The following is a 24084-nucleotide window of genomic DNA, read 5'->3' on the forward strand; positions in this document are numbered from 1 at the left end:
TTTCTTAATAAGTTTCTGGTGCTAATAACCTAAAGAATAAAAGCTGAGGGGGGTGGGGTGGGGAAAGGGCAACTACAAAGACCCCAAAGTGTATTTTAAAAAGTCATTATTTTTGAGGTGCTGGGAGAGTTGGCTCATGATTTTGGAATGCATGTTGTTAACAAGGATTCCTTTGAAGAACTCTCTGTAGCCCAGTGTCGAAGGCAGTCAGAGACCAACCATAATTAATACAGTCTTTCAAATTAGTGGTGAAATTCATCAGCCAGTTCCAAAATCTGACTTTCTGTCCTACTCATAACAAAATACAACCTCAGTCAGATCTTATTTAGGAAGAGGAAAAAAGATTGCTTTAAGTATAACTTTGAATGTATTCAAGAAGTGATGAAAAAGGTGTATGAGGTCATTGGAGGTACTAAGTAGGCAGTATTACCTGAAATGGGATCATAAAAGAAAGTTTGATACCATGTCACAAAGAGTTTCTCAGTCTAGATGCACGTTCTGTGCTCTATCTGGGAAGAAAAATAAAGCACCGTCCAGATACATGCAGCAATTTAGTATCATGTTACAGAGAACTACTGTTGCATGGGAGATTTTGAGTACTTTTAGGCTATGAAAACTGCGTGATCACACCAGTCTCTCTCTTAATAAAAGTATATTAATCTCCTGAATGGGTGTCGGGCAGTGGCAGAACTGATGGTTGAAGGGGTTAGTGTGGCAACATGCTCCTCCTGCTCTTCCTCCATCATCCCTCCGTGGGTGTGCCAGACCTGTCCTGTAGAGCTGTGCAGCTGGCCATCGACTGCTCTGCGTTACCCCCCTGGCACTGATAATTGTTTTGTCTTGTTTGGGGCTGGGGGGGTGTGTGTAGATTTCCATTTAGTTTTTAAATCTAACAAAACCCAAACCCACAAAAAACAAACCTTAAAAGTGTTTGATGCACACCATTCTTGCATCTTTTAAACTGGAATTACCTGAAGTTGTTTATCTGAGGGCACAGGTACAAATTCCTCCTCGTGGCTGGTTTAATTCTGGTACAGGCTTGGGGGCAGCCCTCAAACCATGTAGGTTTTTGTAAAAATGGTCTTAAAGCAGGTCTAGTTAATCATTGTACCCTGGACCAATATGATTAATTTTTTAGTTCACCTGTACGGTGTGGGTCAAGTTATAGTTTAAATAGACCTATTTCAACAACGGCTGGCAAGCGGTGTCACAGTAATCTCTGTATATACTTCTGTTTTCTGTGTTCGGGGTAGTTTGGAGGCAGTTACGCAAACAAGTGTTTTTCCATCCCTGTCATTTCTTCCTGTCAGCACGCAGAAATCTTCCTGAAATTTTCAACAACTTTTAGATTTGTCCCTTAAAATCTAAAGCCGTTGTCAGGTGTGTGTTTGACGTGTGTACAGATGACACCTCAAGCTGACAGGGGCTCCCTTTCGATGTCGGAGTGAAGGAGGTTTATGTTACAACTGCTTTGCCCCGTGCTGGAAAGGCAGAGGCTCGGGGCGAGGGGTCTGGCGTTGTCCCCAAGGAAGGGCGGTGAAGCCTGGGCCGCCCCCCCAAAGGCGACGGTGGGCTGCAGCCCGGGGAGGCCGGAGGCGTCACGCCTACGCCACATTCCCCCGCGGCCTTTGAGATGACGCTGAACGAAGTAAGCAATGGGCGATGCCGTTAGGTCCGGCGGGGGCGGGGGCGGGGCCTGGCGGGCGAAAGGGTGGGGTGTCCCGCGAGGAGCCGGCGCCAGCCCCGCCCCGCCTTCCGCGTGCGCCCCCCGGGCTCTGCGTCACCGGAGGCCGCGCGGGGGGCGGTGCGCTGCGCTTCTGCTGCTGCTGCTGCTGGTCCTGCTGCCGCCCGCAGCCAGCCGGCCCCGGCACCATGCTCAGCCTGCAGGATTCCCTCTTCTTCGAAATTAACATAAAGTCTCTGCTGAAATCCTGGAGCAGCAGCAGCAGCAGCAGTAAGTACGGCGCTGGCGCCGGCAGCCGCGGCGTCACAGCCGATTTCCAATTTTTGTGGTGGTTTTTTTTTAATTTTTTTTTTTTTGCATGCTGCTGTGTAAAATTATGCTTTAAAAACAGGGTTTTAGCGGTCCTGAGTGCAATTAGTGAGCAAAGTGCGCTATCTGCTTCCTAGTTGTCATGTAAGACAACGTGTGTATGTATATATTTTAATTTTCTTAGGCTGCAGTTGTTTCAGTGAGATCAAGTTCTTTGCATCCTTTGCTGTCTGAGAGTGGTCACAAGTAGATGCTCATGTCTGCGGACTCACCGGATTCTGACACTGTGGCTTACTTCTGCCAAGCTCTAAATGCTCCCTTGAAGCAAAAGTAGATGTCCTCAGGCTGAGTGTTTTACAGAGGGTTTTATTTTTGTGTCTCAAATCCTTTTTATACCTGTAAAAAGCAACCACTTTGATCTTCTAAATGGCCCAGACCTAGAGTTTCTGTGAGGATTTCTTGTCTTAATTGAACCAGCAAAGGCAACGATGCTGCTCTTGGTAAAGACAACCGTCTGTCCTCAGCTCACCCCTTCAGACATGCTTCAATGCAGGGTCTCTGGCCCAGGAGCTGCCTTGCACTGTGTAGCAGATTCTGCTACCGTAAGCACAGCAGCTTAATGACAGTACGCCAGGAGCTGATAAATGTGACGTAATTGCACGTCAGCTAAATATTTAGTACGTCTTAAGTTTCTTGTATTTGTAAAAGATTTAAAAAGTCAAAAGTAGGAGGTATCCGGTATCTCAGCCTTAGGTTACGTCTCATTAATTGCTGTTTGAGGAGTGCTGTGATACATTTTCCACTCACCAATAACTTCATCAAAATACCTCCGTTAGGATTTTTACCCCAATACAGCGTTGTGCATTTCACCTGTCTGCCTTGTTTGAAGGCATTAGTAGCAAGTTATTTATTGTATAGTGTATTAATCGGTGCTAGGCGAACATGCAGATACTTAGTTTGTACTAGTAGCTTATTCAGGCGTGAGATTTGCTTTTTGCACTAACTGCTGTAATCCATGTCTTGGACTAACAACTTGTAGACTTATGACTTCTAAGGTAAAGCAATGCATATTTCAAAACAGGTATCCTTACAGGTTTTGTTTTTCACTTTGGTTTGTGTCTTGCAGATTAACTGTATCTCTTCCAAATTATACCTTGTAATAGTACTTGGTAGTTATTAACGTTCTCACCGAACTAAAGATAGTCAGAAGAGTTTTTCTAATATTTTATAGTAGAAGTTGGCAGTATCTCATGAAAATGGTTAAAAATCCTTTAAGTTGATTTTGTTAATGTAGATTGTTCCCAAACTAAAGTAAACCACAGGATACATTCAGTTACAATAAATTCAGTCTACAGCTAGATAAATAATTGCTGTATAGATAAGGAGATGAGTTGCAGAATATAGACGAGCCAGTTGTCAGATGCAATAAGGTAGAGAGTAATAATAATAGAAAGGGGTGTCTGGGAAGAGGTTATCCACAATGCTATGTTTTCTCCTTTATGCCCTTTGTTATGTAAGCACAATGGAGAAAGATCTTCCTGACTCTTTCCTCAGGAAGTGGTACTTGGATCATCTACAGACCAACTAATTTTCTCTGCTCACTGATTAGATAGCTGGGGTTCGTTTTGCTTTTTTCTACGATTGTCACTCCATTTTTGAAAATTGCCATGATTACAGCATAGCTGCATGTCTGCTCTGTAAGTGTGTGAGAGTCGCATTCTGATGGCTTTCCACTGTGCAGAGCGGCCAGGAGCAGACCTCTCTGTGCAGCCTGTGATGCCTGGGTTTAAGTACTGTGATTCACATGGATAGCTTAGTGAATTGAGCTTGAGCGGGCGAGCCAGTTGCTTTTTTCCTAAAACGTTTTCCAATCCAGTGATGCAGCATGTGCAGAACAGGGAATAACGCAATATTTGTGTTGAGTATGTGTTTGGAAATTCGGTAGAAGTGCATATGCTGAGAAGTTACTTGAGGAAGGTTTATCCTGTGCTTTCGTAGAATTTTTATACGCAAATGCTACTTTCTATTGTTTATATAATAACTTCAGAATTTTGTATACTAAAGAATGTCAGAAGAGGAGTGGGTATGCTTGCGTGCATTTCCATATATGTAAAAATAAGCATCTGTGGAGAGTGTTTAAGCATCTAACAGAAAGGCAGCAAAGCTCCACGGGTCGGGTTAAGGGTTTGCTTAGCTGGCATAACGTTGTTGCAGTGCTGGCTAAGGTTTTACTGTAGTTGATCTTTTTTCTTTCAGTAACAACAATGAAGTGACATTCATATGGCCTAGTTTCAGAATGCTGCCTCTGTGCCAACAATTTTAGGCATTACTTCTTTTTAAATGGAGTCAGGAATGTTTTTTTAGTCCAACAGTGGAGTGACGATGTTCCCACTTAAGAATTATTTGCTTACTGAGGTTGTGGATGTAATGGGGGCTTTATACTGGCTTGTCCTCGGGTTGCTTGGCTCCGTAGTATTTGAGGAATCTTAGCTGTGATAATATAACTTAATGTTCTTGAAGTTGTGGATTCTGTTGTTTAGTCAATTGTAGTTTGAATATGTGGTCTGCTTAACCATTCTTCTGAGGTTTCTGATTTTGCAGCAAAAATACTCATTTTGATTGTTACTTGTGTTGATTGGTTTAAGAAACCTCTCATATTTTGTCCACAAAAAACCTTTGTTTAAGGTTAAGGAGGTCTGGATGCCACGAGAATTACTTTTAGTAATGCAATAAATGCATTCAAGAGCCAAGCATGGTGCTGCTTACAATGAAAAGCATTATATAATGAAAACCTTTCTGTAAGATGAGTTATAGAATCATTAAGGTTGGAAAAGACCTCTAGGATCATCATGTCCGACCGTCAACCCAACACTACCATGTCTCCTAAACCATGCCCTGAAGTGCCACGTCTACACATCTTTCAAATACCTCCAGGGATGGTGACTCCACCACCTCTCTGGGCAGCCTGTTCCAATGTCTGACTGCTCTTTCAGTGGAGAAATTTTTCGTAATATCCTATTTAAATCTTCCCGGGCACAACTTAAGGCCATTTCCCCTCATCCTATTGCTTGTTACTTGGGAGAAGAGACCAACACCCACATCACCACAACCTCCTCTCAGGTAGCTGTAGAGAGTGATAAGGTCTCCCCTCAGCCAGACTGTTTAGCCAGACTAAACAACCCCAGCTCCTTCAGCTGCTCCTCATGAGACTTATGCTCCAACAGAACCAAAGAATGACATGTATAATGACATGTTTTAATGAAGACTGTAAATGTATTTCTGGGGCTTACACTCCAGACAGGAACAACTGCTTTCCAGCAACCCATTATTGCTCTCTTAAAAGCTTTTCTGTGTTTCTATGTAGTGTAATAATAATCTTGTCTGGTTCAGAAATAAATAATTATTTCTAGACAATTAGAAAAGGAGCAAAAAATGTATCTATTGTCTTTCTGATAACGAATACACAGCTTTGTTGCTGTGCTGCAGTTGTGTGTCTGTCTGGTAAAAAGAGGGGTACAACTGTCTTGTGGGTGCTTCTCTGTTCTTGAACTCGTCCCTACCTTCTTCTGGTAAATCAGTGTTGGAGGTGCTTCATGAGATTTCACGTCGGCTTGCTCAGCTTGATTCAGAAGTCATGTGTATATTTGAAGAACGCAGACCGGTTACGAGAAAGGGACTGCTATTAACGTCACACCTGCCAAAGTGGCATAAAAGTCGTTGCCCTTGGCCTGTTTTTGGAGAGCATTTGTGGCAGCGATTTTCGGAGTTACTTAGACTTGTGAGCCTGGGAACAAAGTTATGGCAGGAAGGCGAGCTGTACCTGCTGGTACAGCAGTTGGTTTTGAAAATGGGTTATAAAATCATAAAGAAATGGAGTAACTTTAAAAGGAGGTGAATTGTTGGAGCTATGGCTGCCAGGTGCTGACAAGCATGTGAAAAGCGGGGAGCTGCCTGGCAGATACTTCTGAATCATTCCTTTGGTGAATGAAAGAAGCACTTGGAGTTGAAGAATCACTTACCTTCCCATAGGATTATCTTGACTGAAGATTGATTCCTCCTGTACCTACCAAAAATGAACTGTTGGCTCTCAAGAGAGGTTCTGCTCTGATAATAGTGTTTAACAAAGTAGATGTAGTAGATTCATTTTTATCCTGTGGCTTTTCACTTCATGACATCAATGAAACTAATTTAAATAAGAAAGGTGAGATAACCTTAAAATGCCATGATAGGAATGCATATCAAAAAGGACCATATGAAGAACTGTGGAACAAATGTTTTGTTGCTGGTCTTGTTTTGTGGGAGTAGATAGGGTGAGGTGGCGGGCATGCGGAGGTGCATGTGGCTTTAGCAAAAGGACAGATTTGCTCCTTTTATTGCAGTTTGCTGGTGGATTATATTTTTTAAAAGCAATGACAGCACCATCTATTAATATATTAGGAATCATTATTGTATGATAAATTTCAACTTGTTTTCCCAGCAACTGTTAAAACTGTAAAGAAAAATAAAACCTGGGGGAAAAATTGGTCTGAGATGTTACCTGATTGCTTCTCCTCCAAACTGTTCTTTGGGGTATCAGTTATTAGGGGCAGTACAGTGCTCTAGAGAACTTTCAGAAATCATTTAATGGTAGTTTTATATTCCAGTGGCAAAATCACAATCAAGAAAATCTTATTTTCATGAGATACTATTTTTGGTGCCTTTTTAAACAAAAATAGCAATTAAATAAGTACAGTAGTAAGTAGGGTGTTAATTTTATTTCTCCAACATTAGACACCCAAGTAATAATGCATTCTGTATTTTTGTAGGAAACTTTTTGTTAATTGTAACCTTGACTGCAAAAAATCACAACAGTAGTCATCTTGTATACTGAAACCCCATAGACTGCATCCAGAGAATGTACCAGTTTTTCAGTATCTTCTAAAATTGTTTTGACCTACTGGAATGTGAATTTTTTTAATGAAAGATGAATCAAAATTTATGTTAAGTTTTGAAAAAGGTACTAAATGCCACTATTGTTATTATATTTAAGCATACTTTGTGAGAGTAAATGTACTTACAGATCCCTGTACTGCTGGGGCAGCAAGTTTCTTTGCTGTAGAAGGAATGTAGTGCTTATGATGGCTTCTCCACAGCCTGTCAGTTGCCATGGGAAAAGCAAATTTCTGTCAGTAGTAAATCATACAATAAAATGTGAATGGGACCATTTTTTTAAGGGAAAATGGAGTGTAATCTTCATATCTGGCCCTATTTATGAACTTAGGTGGTCTTTAATGATGGCCTGATGGCCACTTGTGCAGTACATCTTGGGACACATAAGATGTCATATAGGTCATTGTATTTCTTGATATATGGTATGTTGGCATACATTCAATTAAATGAAATGCCAGTAACATTCTGTGCAGTAAAGTTTGCTGTGTAGAGAGAAGATAGCTTTTTTTATTTTTATTTCAGGGTAGGGTTGAAGTAACAAGGTCTATAAATGGATGTAGGCTGGAAGGAGACAACTAGGCTATAAGTAGATCATCCAAACCAGTCAAACCTGAAGCTGAAGAATACCCAGTATACACAAGTGAAAGTTCTGAAGTCATCAAACTTTTTCAGTCCCACTCCATTAGATGTGGGTCAAGTGAACAGGATGAAGACGAAGGAAGTTTCATAACATCACTGAGCTCGTCACTTTTGCCAAAAGTGGTGGCTTTGCCCCCAGGCATGCAGCCTTGTCACCTTTTCACCTGCCAACTGCGGTACTTGTCTCATCCTTTTAGTGGGCTGTTTTGGGTCATTACGTCAGCAGAAGTTTTCTTGGGAAGGTGGAGAATTTTTTTTTCCCCTGTTAAATTATCCAACCGAATCATCTCAAGGCAAGGAGGGTGGACGTGAGGGCTGGTGTAAGAGAAGGCTCGGGACTATCTGCCTAGCAGTTAGAGGCTGACTACCTCCTTCGGAGGGCGTGTATGGGTATCTTGGCTCACCCGGATCATTGAGCCTTGCTCTTATGAGTATTGCATAGAAGCTGCCTTTACATTTGATCATTTTCCTTCTTCATGACTGAAGCTGTATGATTATTTTTTGGGTGTTTTTGGGCTGATCTAGCTTTCACTGTTGCCAGACATTCATACCTACATGTATACTTTTTCCACGCCTTATCTGTTTGATGCCTACTGTTTATATCATAACACTTTAAGTGTAGATTGGGTGTAAGGGCATGGATGCTCATTAGGGAAGTTTATGTAACCAGATTTGTACCAGTCATAAGTAGATAAGGATATATGTTTTGGGCTTTACTTTGGACTTCTCTGCACATCAACATGGAAAGCCTTGAACTGTGGGGTTTTGTTGTTTTTGTTTTGTTCTGGGTTTTTTTTTTAAGATTGTCATGTGATTTCTTCATATTAATTTTTAAATAAGATGCCAGCGTTGTATTAAGTACACTATATGTTGGGATATACATTATTTATCTTCATCAGGCATAGATATGCTAGAATGATATTTCCTTTGGGGTGTTCTTTCTGTTAAAGCAATGCACATTTTGCTAAACCCATAACTAGATTCTGTAATGATTCAAAATGCTGAAGAGAATGCTATTGAAAGGAGAAAGTGCCCCAAATGCAAACCACGCTGTCAGCTACTGTTGCGAGAATAAACTGCATGCTCTGCATGGACTTCAGGAAAGCTCCAGATAAACCGATTGCAACAACCCATATCAAATACCCCATTACTGCTGACTTTTTGTTTTTTTTTAAACTCTAGCTCTGGAGCTTTTGTATTTGAAGGGGAAAGGTTCAGACACTAGAGATTTAATAGCATTTAAGAGATCATTGACCAAAAACTATTTATTTATTTGGAAAGGTGACTGCCAACTTTAGAACACTCTGTGGAGCAAAACTGTTGTTTGCTATATTATATCCTGTTTGCATGTAGTTACAGGTTTTCCCCTGTATAGAAAGAAATATTCTTCCTCATTCCTTGACAAAGAATAATGATGCTAGTCAAAGGGAGCTTTTAAATTCTGTTAGGTACAGTGCAAAATAAAGGGTGAATTTAAACTTAGAGGAAAAGGCCATTCTAAATCAAAAGGGGCACTCAGAACCTAAAAGACACTGGGCCATGCTACTGTAAATATGAATTCAGTGTTTGAACTCTGACATCCCCAGTTGCCTGTGCAAATGTCACAAGCAAAGGTTTGCATTACTAGGTCTGGTAGAAACTACTTTCTGGGAGAAATTTCAGGAGAGTTTACTGAAGTATGACTTGTGTAATAGGCTGCCAAGCTGCAATAACAGAAGAAAATAAAATATTAAGGCATATAATTGCTTTGTTTTAATTACCTTTAATATCAGAATATTATTGAAAAATTAAGGTGTAGGAAAAAAATAAACTTTATATCATTGATTTTGCATTGATAACTCTGATTAGACAAATCCAGGAGTTCTCATGGACTGAACAAGAAGTATTTAAACTATAGTAATGGTCAAAAGCTAGAGGTGGAAAATATTTCAATACAGTTACAGAATTACATGTTTTGACTCTTTTATTATTTTCATCAGATTTTAGGCTGGAATGCCCTAAGTAGGTACAGTTAGAACAAACAAGAAAAGCAATATGTGTCAGATTTTACCCAGTTCAGAATAAATACTACTAATGAATGCGTAATACTTTCAAAGTAGTAGCAGAAAACAACAGGCGTATAAAAATTTTTCCTTACTCTTTACCTTTTCTCATTCTTCTCCTAAGATTCAAGAATTTGAAAATCCAAAGGGGAGAAAGGACTTTTCTTACACAGCCTCAGAAATAGACTGCTGAGAGTTAAAAAAACCCAACTATTTCAAGCTTCTAAAATAAAAATTTTCATTTAAAACATTAATAATTATTGGTTCCTTGCTCAAGAATTAGTTCAAGTCCTAGAAGTAATTAATTTCTCAAAGAGATCTTAGGAAAGCACAGCATGGGAAGTATAAATGAATCCTCTGGTTCTGCCCGTCTGGCACAGCTGGCATGTGATTTGGGGATATTTTCTACTTTACTTTTTGAAGTTTCCTTTGTAGGCAATTGCTACAGACCAGAATGCTGGTCTAGAAAGACGTATGGATGCCTTAAATGCTTGCAAATCAATGCTAACTAATTAATGGATATTGGAGAGAATGGTTATATTCAGAGTGCTGTCAAAGCAGTGCAAGTAGCCTTAAGAATTGTTCATTTTCTTCCTTTTGCTTCTTTTATTCATCATCCCTGTTTGCTTCCTTTGTTCATGCTGCTGAATTAGAACTTAACATCTCCAGGTTAGGAACTGTGATGTTTGTGAGGGTGCCAGTGCACTGGGGTCACTGGTCAGTAACAACTCAGCTGCTCTTAATGCAGCCAGTGTTAGGCTTAAAAAACTGAGTGTCTGACATCTCAGTGGAAACCTGCCTCCTTTTTCTCTCTAACATCTTGTTTGTGCCGACTGTCAGCAGGACATAGCAGTTGGGCCAAATATCACCAGATTTTTACTGTTCTTTCAGCTGCAAATGAGGTCGTGTCCTGGAAAAAAGAGAGGCTGGCAACTGGCACTTTGTTTTTATGACAGCAGAGCAAAGAAAGAAGGAAGCTAACCCAGATGTACTGAGGCTTGGCTGAGAAGTTCAAGGTTTTTTTGACAGCTGATCAAGACACTATGGTTACTGTTAGAGATAACTAACTGTTGCACATGGGCCAGAATCCCATGATAAGACTGATCAGGTGATATTACAGTGGAGTCATGCATTGTTCTGCTTGTAGGGGTATTCTTATCTTTGAACCTTGCTCTCTTCAGAAATTAACAAGGATAGGAAAAGAAGGAGGAGGAATCCAAAACCTAGAAACTCCCTAGCAGAAGTGCATGGATGAGAAAGATTTTGAAGTCTCTTTCTCTTACTTTTTTTCTTCTTAAATAATAATAATTTTAAAAACCCTGAAAGGGTACTTCAAGCTATAATTATTCTTCCACAGGAAAGAAAGAAGAATTGTATCACTAATTCTGAAAGAATTACATTAAGCATAACAATATTAGCAAAAGCAGGTTTTACAAATATGGCAAAAAGTGACCAAGAGGAAAGTGAGTCCACTCTTAAGTTTTCCTAGCATGTGTCACTGTAGTACTGTTCAAAGGAATTTTTGAATAATTTTTATGTATTTATTTATTTTTAAATTTATAGTTTGTGCCTATCTTTTATGGCTGCATTATCCATGAAGGGGGTACTGTAACTGGAAAACTAGAGTGCTCATCTTGGAGAGGATAAGGGAAACAAGAACATAACTTCTTTAATCGAGTAGAGGAGTGGATGGCAGGACAGGGCCTGGGAGGGCCCTAGGGAGAGCACAGGCATTGTTTAAGTGTTTTTTGGAAGCAAGCCTGTAGGATTTCACTATCTAAAATGTGGTGAAGGATGTGAATTATGCTGCTGCTGAGCATGAAAACTTTTTGAAGCATATTTAGCTGAAGTTCAACTTCAGTAAAATTGAATCTCACTGCGCCAAACTGGTATCTCCTGGAGAATCAAGTTTTCAGAATAAAAACATAGTATGCACTGCTTATTCTGAAGACCTGAAGAGAGAAAATACTGATTGCTCATTAATTTTAGTTTAGATACCGGTTTAATAGATATATTCTTGCACTTTTGTAATTCTTTCTCAATCTTTTTGCATCACTTCATTACTTCTACTAAGACCATTTACGTTAATGGTGCTGAGAAAAATGGTGTCAAGTTCTTGAGAATTATTTGGTTTTGGTTTATATTTGCAGTTGTAAGCCTAAGGTTATGAAGGCTGACTGCCAAAAAGCGCTTATGAATATTGGATAGCTTTAGCTATTTGGGGACTGGGAGAGGCAACAGGGACCCACAAAGGTGTAGAAGGGCAGCTTGTGTCATCTTGACAGGGTTTTCTCGGCAGAGTTATATTTCTCAGGAGCCTCAGTCCCTGATTCCCGCTGACTGTGGGCACTACCCAGAAGCTGTAGGCTAGGCCTGAGTTAACCTTCTGAGTTAATGGCACTGGAATGTGTGCGTGCTTACCTAAAGAAGGCTTGTGAGAGGGAGACGGGGTATTTCTAACCTTTAAATGTATTGGTCTGTCTTGTTAACTTGAAGATGCTTGCTTGTGTGTGGTCTGCGTCGTGACTCCGTTGAGGTGGCAGAGCCTCGTGAAGGGTCGCAAGTTTTCATCAGCATCTACAATTAGGAAAAAACCCTGATAGATTTCTCTTGAGTTTCCTCTGTTCTGTCCTGTCCCGTGCTTCTTGCCAAGTGTAGCAGGGTATTGATAACATATTTCTGGAGATTAAACACTCCTCCTCCCCTTGAGTTATGTCTGTGGCTGTGGAGTAGCAGTGTGTTGCTGGTCAGACTGCCTCCTGTTCTTCTTCTGTGGAGGAAGAAAACCATAATCTTGTTGTTGTGTGGGTCTAGTAAACTTACAGTCAACTCAGAAAAAAAGTGGGCTTTTATAGCATGACTAAAACAGTTTGGTGTTTTATGACATTGTCAATACGGGACCATACAAACTTAAATACTTCATCATTAGGGAAAAAGATGAGCAATGAGCTCTAGATGTGAAGCTCAAATTTCTAGGTCACTGGCTGGAAGTGTCACTCAGCAGAGACCAGAGCTTGTTACCATTTTGTGGTTTGCATTTGGTCTCCTTCCAGGCGCCAGGACCAGAGTGCTCCCTGCTTTGAGGCCCCAACTCCTGGCTGAGCTCTGTGGTCGCTGCACAGTCCCACCACAGCCGGACTGCTTCCCGCCTCTCTGCGTCCGTCCCCCTCAGAGGTTGTTTGTTAATCTAATCTTTGTTTTATTACTGTAGAATGTTTAATGAGGTAATGTTTTCTTAGCATACATACAGATTTTGCCTGTGTAACTTTGTTATACTGAGGAAGCTTGAGGTCTAAAACCTTGACCAGAGAACCCAAGATTTCCAGGATTGAGTGGGAATAGTTGGACACTGCATAAAACCCATTTTGGTACTAGTACACCTGAGCAAGAATGAAGCAAGTATTGCTCTGTTTTCAAAATAATGCTACCAGTATATTGTAACTTGGGAGATGGTGGCATTGGCTAGTTGTCTGTGCTAATTCTGATCGGTAACCTAGGTGACCTTATTTTTTTATTCATGTAGCAGTAGTAAGGAATGTTATGGATTATACAACTTTTCTTGTGCGATATCCTCTACTAGGAAATTTTATGTTCTGTTCCTGAAGAGGGCTGGACATTGGAGAATTTTTAAAGCAGAATCTTAATATTTTAATATCTTTCTTCCAGTATATTTCTTCTTTTCTTCTTTTTATATTTGTGTCAAACTGTGTAGTCTTCTAAATACCACCCAAATACTGCTCCTGTCATTTATGGCCAAGCCATAGTTGGTGTCAGTGTGTACAGTTAGATGCGTGGTTACTTTTCAAGCCTCAAAACCTGGCAGTATTAAAATGATTATAGAGTTTTGAATGTAGCTGTGATACAGTTGTCCTACCTCCTTACAGGCTGCTCTCTTTAAAATATTATTTTATATATAAACATATTTTTATTCCTGTCCTTCAACATAGAAGACTTCAGGACAGATTTTACCATACTTCATTTTGTAGGTGAGCATCTCTGTTACTTTGCTGATAGACTGTGGATATTTGCTGTGTCTTCCTGGAAAAACATGAATCCTACCATTTAATTTTTGTCAGAAAACAGTGTAGGAAATACTGTTGCAAAATTGTATAAACCATGTAGCAGGTATAAATGTGAAACCTTATAAGAGGGAAAGGAGATATTATGTAGAATAATAACTGAGGGGAAAAAAGAGTTCTCATTCACTCTCACAGTCTCTGAAGCCCCAGAGTGTGCGTCCAAGAGGTTCATCCAGTGGCCGGGCACCAGGACACGGGTGTTCACGGTGTCTGTCCAGCAAAAAGGCACCACAATGCTTGTGTCCAGCTGTTAAGTCTGGAATCCATGGCCATGGTATGGGGAGGTGAGGATGCCAGGTGTCACATTCTCCTCACGCCTGGGTTCCTCTTTGGTTGCTGGCAGATTTTGGATATGTATTTTTGGAGCTGACAGTGATCAGTGTCTCCATCCTGTCCCACTTCTGTGAGTCCTTAGGAGTCACCATGGTTCTTTGTCTGCAGATCTGGATGTGTTGTGAAATTGCAAGTAGGTATGCCGCAGTTCTCCATGACCCGCTCACCCGGTGCTGTTCGCGCAGGCCGTGCTGAGAGCCCCGCTTCCCCTGGCGCCTCCACAGCCAGACCTTCCCCTTCATACCAGTCTGAGCCTCTCAGTTAGTTCTCTGCAATGCTTTTTAGAGCATATAACAGTGTATTGAAACCAGATAAAGGTTCTTATTGTGGAGAAAGCAAACTACTTCTGAAGTAAATTAGAATCAGAGAAAAAGTTAAAATGAGAGTTGAGGAAGGTAGGAGAAAAAGGCTTTTTCTTTTTCCTTTGAATTCTATTACATATAGTTCAAATCTTTTAAATGACCAATTTAGCCACGTATTTTGGCATTCCATAGACCAAGTGTATGATAACCTGTTTTTATTTGCCATGTGACTGGTCTCCTCCCCTGGAACTGACAAAGAAACTTAACTCTGAAAGCTTGATGTGTTTATGGTGGCTAAGAATAGCACTGCATGGCACTTAGTATTGTCTTCTTACAGAGGTCCAATTCGAGTGCTGGCTATGCCTGCATGCTATGTGAGATTTTTTTTTTGACAGGTTTGTGCTGTGCCCTGGCACTTTCTCTGAAGACTTAAAGCCCTGAAGGCTGTTGTCTGTTTTTCTAAGGAGTTGCACAACTTCAGATTCCTGCTAGTTTAGTTTACTTTTATTTGCAGTTGGCATAGATGAATTTCTTCAGAAGATCTCGTTAGAAATACAAGTCTTGCGTGATTACTTTTAAAAAAAATACAGTTACCTAGGGCTTCATGTGAACTCAGCCTTACCTTATGCTGTTAAAGACTTAAAGTGCTGAGGAGCCTCAAAATACAGTTCCCACACTAAGCACAGAAGGAGAACAAATTTGGGTAAGTGGCCTAGTAACAGTCCTGAATCTTTTAGATATTTGCTAATTTTGATGTTCATTAAACTTTTTTTCCCCAAGAAGAAATGAAAATAGACATCCCAGACCATTACCAACTAAGCAGTTGACATTGCTGTTTTTCTGTGGAGTTTAGTGAATGAAAGGACTTGGCTCAGAAGAGTATATTTGGTAAACAGAAAAACACAGACAACTTTAGTTAATTTCAAAACAGAGAATTTATGACAACATTGTAAGATATGCATGTGCTGTCACAAGGAGATTTATGATCTAGTTGGAAAAAAGTCAACCTCTCCTGTGTGCTAACTCTTCGGTTAGTTGTACTGGGAACTGAAACCCATGAGTCAAATTTTCAGATGAGCTGGTCCCCTCAGTGTGGGACAGAAAACTGTAGGGAATGTGCTCAATATGACTTTTTTGTTTTTACAAATTTAGGTAGTCATCTGCATGCGCACAAAATTGGTTTTTGTTGTTTTGTTTTGACTTCTCAGCAAAATTACTGAGAGGATATACTTCTGAAAATGTTGGTTTTCTTTTTCTTCCTCCTTGGCATGTTTGTGTTAAACGTGACAGATGGAGTTAGCCTTCAGAGGTTTATTTCCTTCTTCAGCTCCTGCATTCATATGGAGGATTACTAGGCAAAACTGACAGAATCAGAGCGTAGAACAGTTGTTCTTTCCTGAAATTGATACTGAATGCGTGAGACTTATTCTAACCCTGATTAGTGTGTGCTTGAGCGCATTCCAATGTTCAAATATATTTGCTTCTTTATTCTTTTTTTAATCCTTGTGTGTATATCTAACACTTTAATTTCCAAGCCATACCTCAGTAACAGAAATACTATTGTAATATTTCTGAGCACTTCACTAGGCAGTTACTTCCAAAGATGTGAAAACGCTATGTAAGTGGACCCAGTCTGGGCTAATGTAAAGTTTCTGAGCTTTAACTTGTAGAAATATTTTTCGTCTGAAATATTAATATGCTTATATAGAGCATATTAAAATAAATTAATTTGGTGTCTTTATAGATTTTTAAAAATAGGGTTTGAGTTTTTTTTAATGATACATGATTTGAAGTTATTGGTTACTTTATAACTGATGCTCCAGAGTCTTTTTCTAAAATAGCTTTTTACTGGCAGCTTTGCTGCCAGTATTCATTACTTCTTGCATTTACTCAGGAAAGGTATCAGTCTGACATTAATGAGGATAATTGAGGATAATAAGCATAATGAAGATAATGAGGAAAAGTCTTTTCCTCTTTCTACTGGGAGCTGAAATTGCCCTCTTCTCACAAGGAAAGAATAAGCAGGCAGTGGGAGGGGTGGGTTAAACAAACTATCTTGGGTTGCACTCGGCGAAATAACTCTTTGCAAAAGCTGCTGGCTTCTGACACTGTCTTTCTGGAAATAACATCAAGCGTAAAGTTCTTGAGCATTTTGTCATTGTTTTTTTTCTTTCAGTACAGTGCATCAGTAGGGTTTTTTATATCCTCAATTCTTCAAACTGCGGATGTAGAGTTTTGTTTTTCCAGAGAAATGTGGATTAGGAAAAACAAGAGAAGGTATTCAAGTTTCTTCTTCTGTCTGTTGGTTAACAAAAGCATGCCTATTATTACTTTGACCTTGTTACTTGATGCGTTTTTTTGTGTGTGTGGTGTATATGGATATGTTAATGTATTAAAAGGAAACAAAACCTCATCATAGATATGTTTGCAGTGACAAGTGTTAGAATTAAGTTGCCTGTGCAGCCCATGCATCAATGTGTTTGTATTCCTTTGATGCTATAACGTTGCCTTAGTTTTGATTTTTTAGGTACTACTTCAGAAAGCTTTAGATTTAGGCTTTATTTTGTGCTTTTCTTTCTCTTTATGTAATTAGCCTTACGTAATGAAGTCTTTATTCTGAATAAGTTCGCCTTCATCATTGCTGTGGAAATGTGTGCTTCCTTAGCTTGTAGAACAGCATATGTGGAAATCTGGAATAAATACTGGCAAATACAATTATCTTTCGTTCTCTTTCTACTCTTCCATTCCCCAAGCCTGACTGGTGTATCTTCCCACTGCTGCCTTTCCCTCCCTTATGATTTTTAATTTAATATCACTTAGCCAAGCATTGATATAACTTTATAGCCTTTGTTAGCTCATGCTTAACATAGGATTCAGAGCATCAATATGTTTCCAGCCTGGTGTAACCTTCAATTTGATAGCTTAGGAAGGCAAAAATGGGTATTTTTGTTAACAGTAAATGTTCTGTTCTCTGCCCTGCTCCTCCCACCCCTGTGCGCTAAGCAGGGCACACTTCCCATACTAAGCAGAAAGAGCATGGGGGAGAAAGTGTGTGTGCAAGCTTACCTGCAGACTTTCCTGTCATTTGAGAAGTTGACTGTTGTTCTGTGGCTCTCAAACTGCAGTCCCTCAGCCAGAAGAGGGAATGGAGAGAAACCAAACCGCTTTTAGCAATTTGCTCTATAGGAATCTGCATCCCCCTTGGAAACTTCCTCATAAAGATTGGAAAAAAAAAAAAAAAAAAAAGAAAGAAAATCTGCTAACGACAAAGTACTGGGAAACATTGATATGGGTATGGGATTATACATACCTTATTCTGGATCCTTATTGATGCAGTTTGGTTGAATGCTTGCAGCCAGGCTGGGAATCCAGCAGCAAGCCATGGGATGGGATGGTGTCAACATTTTCATCTTTTATGTTGTCAGAGAAAGTTGTAACTGCTTGTGTTTGTAGAGAAGAAATTGATGACCCAAATCATTGGAATTGATGCCAGATATCTAGACATCTGAGCTGAGTTCCTTCCAGTTGTCCTTCTGGCTCCAGGAGTTAGAACTGAGGGAATAAGGAAAGATTAGTGGTGCTTTCACAGGTTATGGCCTCTCGGCTATTACGTGAATGCACAGTACTATCTAAAAGCGTGATGACCATGACTGGTATGGTGATGAGCCTGAGTTTATAGGTCCCCATGAAAGCCAGAGAATACTACTAGCTCAGACTTAGTGATGGCTTGGCTTATATTTTCCTAACAGCAGGTGAATCAGAAGAACTAGCAGAACAAGCCAAAGTTAAGACAATTCTATCCTTGCTCTCCAGCATAGGACTCAAAAGGAGGTTGTCATCTTTATTCCTGTTGCAGTAATAATTTTAAATAAAAAATAAGCGTCGGATATTGCTCTTTAAAATTAGCAGTGTAAGCTTCCCTCCCACCCACCCCAGTTTAATCGTGCTGGAATAGAATTGCTTCTGTGTTTGCAGTTTCATTTCTGAAGGTATGACTTAAAATGCTGTAGAAGCCTAACATTGAGTTATAGGAAATACAGAAAGTTTAGGGTTTTTAAATGCTTATGGGCTTACTCTTTTGAGGGAATACAAAATTTGAAATTAGTGAAACTTGGCAGTTATATATGCTTAGTTATAGTTCAGTGTTTTGAAGGAAGCTGAGATACTAGGATGCATACCTCCTGTTGCTTGGCAGCACAGCACTGGTACTTTGCTGGTGCTGTGCAAAGTATTTTGACGGTAGGGTCATGTTAAATCTTCACAGCAAGTCTACTAGGAAAGAAGACGGTAGGTAACAGATATGTGCTTGGAGTGGTATCTTTTCTCTGAGAAGTTTGCAACTTGATTATAGAACTGTTTTCCAGCAGAAATTCATATATTAACTCTAGGTTACTTTATTATCTATGCAGCTTTAAATTAAATTGAAAATTACCCTTGGGACTTTAACTTATAGCCCCGACCTTTACATTCCTGCCATTATCCTACTTCCAGATGTGATGGATTGTGTTCTAGATCATGGACAGATGAAAGAGGCTTATACTTCATATTCTTTTAAGCTGATCTTGCATGAGAATGGCTTTCTGACTGAAGCAAAGCATGTTAAATATATTAGCAGTTTGAAAGTATGCTATGAAATAAATTTGATGTCTTTCTAAGTGAAGGTTTCTGTGAAATTCAAAACCTGATTTTTAATTACAATGGTTTACCTGAAGAAGTTTTTTATTCTGGCAGTTGTTCTAGAAAAGGAATTACATAAACTACATTTTTAATGTTCTGACATTTTAATGGTCAGGATTTCCTGGTGGCATGCAGTAATCAAGAATGACTGGGCAGGACTTGAGACAACTGAGTTCAAAGCGATTTCCTCTTCCCCCTCCAATTTTTGTGCTTTATCACGTTGTTTTCCAATGTGTATGGTTTGGTCTTTTGGCATCTTGTGCTATCAAAATTATTTTTTTAATTTCTTTTTTTTCCTGATTGATAATAATCTCCGTGCCTGGTGTACCATAGAAGGTGCTGTAAAGTGATTAACATGATGACTTTATGCTGCTTCTTGCATATGCTCTTAGCAATTTCAGCCAGTATTTCCTATCTATGTCCTAGCTGTTCTGTTGTTAAGGACTTTTAAAAAAATGTAAATATGTAAAATTGATCTTACATACATCTCGGTTTTTTTTAAACTTAATTTTAGGTTTCTTGTTTGTAAAGGTAGTTGCTTGCACCATAGATGGGACATTCTGCCCTGCCATCCCAAGCTAAGTTAGAATTACATAGCATGAGAGATCAGGTGAGCTTTAGCAAATATCTTTAAGGCTGTGGCTTGTAGCAGCCTTTGTTGCTCACGAGTCCAACATTCTCAGTGGACAGAGTGAGCCCAGCAATAGTCTGTTTCTGACTGGCTGCCCTGGATGTCCTGACGCTGTCCTGAATGTCAGATCTGCCCTCTTTTTCAACCATGACATTTGTTTTAAAAAGTATTTCTGTCTTCCACCTTCCAAAGATATAAAATACCTGCCCATCTGATTTAGGTGATTGTCTGTGATCCATGTGGCTGTTGTTAGTCCTGTTCAGCCACAACTCCACTAACAATTTTTAAGGATCGCTGTGATTTTTCTGATCTGAAAGAAGCTTTGTTCAGGGATAAACGCTTAAGCTGGTATTTTGCAATTCGTTAGTGGTGCTCTTTTCCACAGATGTGAAATGTTTAGAAAGGTGGTTTTGCCAGGTTGATGCTTCTCACCTATGTGTAAAGGTAAGAGGAATGACTAGTATAGTCTTATTTAAGAAGTGGCAAAGCCAGCAGGATTTACTTGGGGAAATGCATAGCCCAGTTTCTCTCTTCTCATGTATCTGAGTTTAGGCAAAAAGTTTTAAAAAAATTATTTTCCTGATTTTTATCTCTGTTATCTATTTATCTTTCTGTCAGTTCTTGAGTTTCAGGGAAGAAATATGTATTCTATTTTGAGACTTCTCAAAATAAAGTACGGAAGAGACTGCAAGATATGAAGTCCTGTACAGGGACTGGAATATTTGCTAGTTAGAAATTGCTTGGCCATTAAAGCAGCTAGGCAATAGGGATTTCATGTTCTCTTCACAATATGTCCTCAAAGGGTGTCTGAATATTGGTAAAAAAAGTGGGAAAGGTGCTGCGTGGCCGAGAACATAGCAGAAAGTCTCCAGAAGATTTTGGTGGTGAGGAGTTTAGAAAGGGTGACAGAGGCCTTTCAAGGGCTTGTCTCTGTTTGATATGTAGGGGACTGACTTGCTACATCTCAGACCATGCTCATAGGTGTGGAGAAGATGGAAGATAAATTTTCTTCTTAACTTAAATTGTTTTTTGGTTTTGTGTGGTGGTGGTGGTGGTTTGTTTGTTTTAGTAACAAAACCCATCACTTCTAAGTTTGAAGCAATATTACTGAAACATTTTTCTTTCACTTCCTCCCTTGCAGGAGACTGTTTGGTTAGATTTCTAGAAAGCATTATGCCAAATGAAAATATAAAAATTAGAGTTTATGAATGAAATTGTCAGAGATACGAATGGCGGGGGGGGGGAAGACTGCAGAATCTTTGGAAGGACCAAACTACCTAGTTATAAGGCAGAACTTGAAATGTGAGGATGATCAGTAGCATCAAGACTGTATCTGCTAAGGGATTGAAATCTGGGCCAGATACCTAGAAGACTAGGTATTGTCAGATTAAGATTTTATTCCTTAGAATTTCTGCTGTGTCTCTGTGTTGGCCTGAAGCAATGTTTCTGTTACCATTTACTAGCAGAGGAGTCTGCATTTTGGGGAAAGCTAAGATTAAATTTCTTGCCTGTGTTTTGAGAGGCTTTGAAAGCAGAAAACAAGCTTCATGTGAGTACCTGTAACTAGACAAATTGGCAGCTTCTCTCCTCGTTGAGTCAACTTTCCATAAATAAAGTATGTTCATACATGTTGTGGGTAGAAAAATGATTTGTATGATAAAACTTCAGAAGATTTCTGTGATGTTTTTGTTCTGTGTTTTTTTTGAGTCCAAATGAAAGCTCAGCTGTCATAGTAGCAGTTTCCACAATACACTCAAATAACTTTTGTTTCCTTTCCGTATTCACTCCCAGGTCATCCTTCACATTTTAGCCGTATGCTTAATTAGCTACTTGTTGAAATAAACTTATCTTCTGTTTATTGATGCAGCATTCATTTATGTTTCTTTGTTCTATAGCTTGGCTAAAACGTAATATAAACATATCTGCAGCTTCCTAGATAACTTGTCAGTAGGGAAGTGCTTCTACTGCAGAAGTGAAATGTAAGTTCCGATATAGACATGGAGGGGAAGTTATCAATACACATAAAACTTCCTCTCACTGAAAGGTTTGACTTGGCTTTACAAACATTACACTGAACCGTGCCACTGAGCTAAGCCAGTTCTAAGCCTGATCCTGCTTCACAGGTGGGTAATGCATTCATCTTATTATTAACCTTTGATGTTTTGTAAATGCATGACAGGAGTACCAGCTACTGCTGCTGGTTCTTTAGTTCTTTTCATCAAATTCACATAAAATCAGTGAAAGAGAGAGAGGTAAATAAGAATTTGCAATCTGGCCTCTTAGTCCACGTGGCTTGTTAACGAGATAATGGTTCTTCTTTGCCTGTTTATGTAGTGTAATTGGACTTGTGGAGCCATGATCTTTGTTAAACATTTTCCAGAGATAATTCACTGTATACTGCCAGTGCAGAGAAAGACAAGAGAATGCCATACCTCATGTCGCCTGATGAATTAGTCATGTGTGTTTGAATCTGGAATAATCTCGTTGGTAAATAGGGACACTACTTACATCCTCAAATACTCGATGTGTTTGGGCTATACAGAGAGAAGCAGGATGATAAAAATAGCATTCTTTAATACCACCTTGGGTATTAAGTAACCTTTCCTAGTCCTGGGTGCTTGTGTTTAACACGAAACAACTTTGTTTCTAATTTAGCATACATCAGGGTGTGTTGCCTTTTGACCTAGGAGTATGCTGTCTGTCTAATTATCGCTTGTATTGTTTTACTGTTCCTTGAAACTATCCAAACAATTTGGTGTGGCCCTAGCAACCAAACAATACTGTTTAACAGAGATTTCCTACAGCACTTGCTCCCAGATTTCCCACGTAGCGCTAGCTCTCATCAGAGCAAACAAACAGGATATTGTTTCAAGTGAATAACATGCAGTGTTTTCAAGCTATTTATGAAAGTAGTGTTTTGTTTTTGAACTGTTGTGAGTGGTATGATTTTTGGGTTCCAGATTTAATCTGAAGTTCTGTAGAATGGTCCATGTTTTGAAGCTTCAAAACAATGTTTGAAACTTAAATTTTCACTGGCAGCTAGGAGCAGAGAAGAGCTTATGCTTTGATGGCAAAGAATAGTAGAAAGAAATCATTTAATCCTGTCCTGTAATGAGATTATTTTTTTCATTAAACATGCTATTTAAAATCCACATAGACCTTTCTTACAGTGTTACTGATTTGCAAGTTCATGAGTAAATTAACCCCATTGAATGTAATTATACCAGATAATAATGTTCTTTGTCGTAGTTAAGAAACCTGATAATAGATTTTGACTTTTCTTTAAGGAACTACTACATATCTTCTTACTAAACACAGTCAAGCTTCCTCCCCTTTTTCCCTCCGATGTGTTTTTTTTCTGTGTGTGTTTAACTAACTTACTGGTTTTACATAGCAGATAAAACCACGAGCATTGTCATATACAAGGCAAGAGTCATTAACATGAACCGTTAATGCTGTCATGAATTAGTCCTCAGCAAGTTCGTAGATGAAAGTAAATCCTAGTCATTTATTCTGCCTTTTGAACACATTGGCATTTCAGCAAAACTAAGATATTTGTAATCCTCTCACGGCGTCATTTATAACTGCTTCAGTCTGACATTTCTCCTTTGGTTTTTTGGGGGAGGTTTATTACCAGCTGAAGAGTTTGTGCGTGTGAACACAGAGATTAGAAACATGTACGCCTGTAGCATAGCCTTAAGTCTGCTTTGCTGCTGGAAGAGTAAAAAGGCAAGTGCTGTCCCTGCATTGAGTCTCCTCATTGCACTGGCACTAGCAGATGTATGGTCATGCGGTGAGTGAATTGGACAACTGTGTCAAAATTAACCTGGGGAAGAAAAATTAATGCACATGCTGCTTTTCCAGTTCAGTTCATTACACAGCTGCACACTTGTGTTTGCTTGCACAGGACGAGGGGTGGTACAGGGAAGGAGATAGCTGGCTGTTGGGGGGTTGCATCCTGTGACAGTATTGCAGCTTATACCATCTGACGGGGGCTTTGTGAAGCTGTAGCCAAGGAGCAGGCTCTCTGCTATTGCAGGCTGTACTGGATCCACATTCCCCTGGTTGTGCCCTCTGCCTTGCACTGAACTTTCTGCAACGCTCCTGGGAGGATGGTCTGGTTGTAGTTGCTTCTTATTTTCTTGCCAGGGCTAAATTTTTGTCCAGTTTGCCCAATTTAAGTTGATTTCCTGTGTTGTCATATGAGCCTGGGGTGAGGATTTGTCTGCAGTATGCCTGGTTTTAGATGAGCATAAACAGCCTTGGGGTTTTCATGATTAGTGAGAGAAGCTGTTTTGTAGCTTTGAAAGTTAGTATACTAAGATGGTCTCTTACTGAGGATTAGTTTACTGATGCAAAGTAAAGATAGTACTTTGAAGATGATCAGCTTTCAATGTTTTCCTTATTCTTAAATGACGGGCTTTTTAAGGCGATCTTTTGAAAACTGGAGACAGAAATA

General features: G+C 39.6%; 2 protein-coding genes across 15 annotated transcripts in view; one reads left to right on the forward strand and one right to left on the reverse strand.

Moving 5' to 3' along the window:
• The window catches only part of DCUN1D4 (defective in cullin neddylation 1 domain containing 4), a 201164-nt gene that overhangs the window by 171451 nt on the left and 5629 nt on the right, over positions 1-24084 (reverse strand). The gene's annotated exons all lie outside the window — the stretch shown is intronic.
• Positions 1-24084, forward strand: part of FRYL (FRY like transcription coactivator) — a 172822-nt gene that overhangs the window by 43817 nt on the left and 104921 nt on the right. For 4 of the 12 annotated variants that reach the window (XM_075091487.1, XM_075091489.1, XM_075091492.1 and 1 more), the window contains exon 1: positions 1775-1954. The exons of 5 other annotated variants lie outside the window; for them this stretch is intronic. In XM_075091487.1, the coding sequence (XP_074947588.1) occupies positions 1873-1954 (82 nt within the window). In that variant the 5' untranslated portion in view covers positions 1775-1872. Of the gene's footprint in view, positions 1-1774; positions 1955-24084 lie in introns of those variants that run through there. 3 more of the 12 variants (XM_075091490.1, XM_075091491.1, XM_075091493.1) reach the window with 1 other exon arrangement.

The sequence above is a fragment of the Phalacrocorax aristotelis genome, chromosome 4 (genome assembly GCF_949628215.1).
Source record: "Phalacrocorax aristotelis chromosome 4, bGulAri2.1, whole genome shotgun sequence".
In the NCBI taxonomy this organism is placed as follows: domain Eukaryota; kingdom Metazoa; phylum Chordata; class Aves; order Suliformes; family Phalacrocoracidae; genus Phalacrocorax; species Phalacrocorax aristotelis.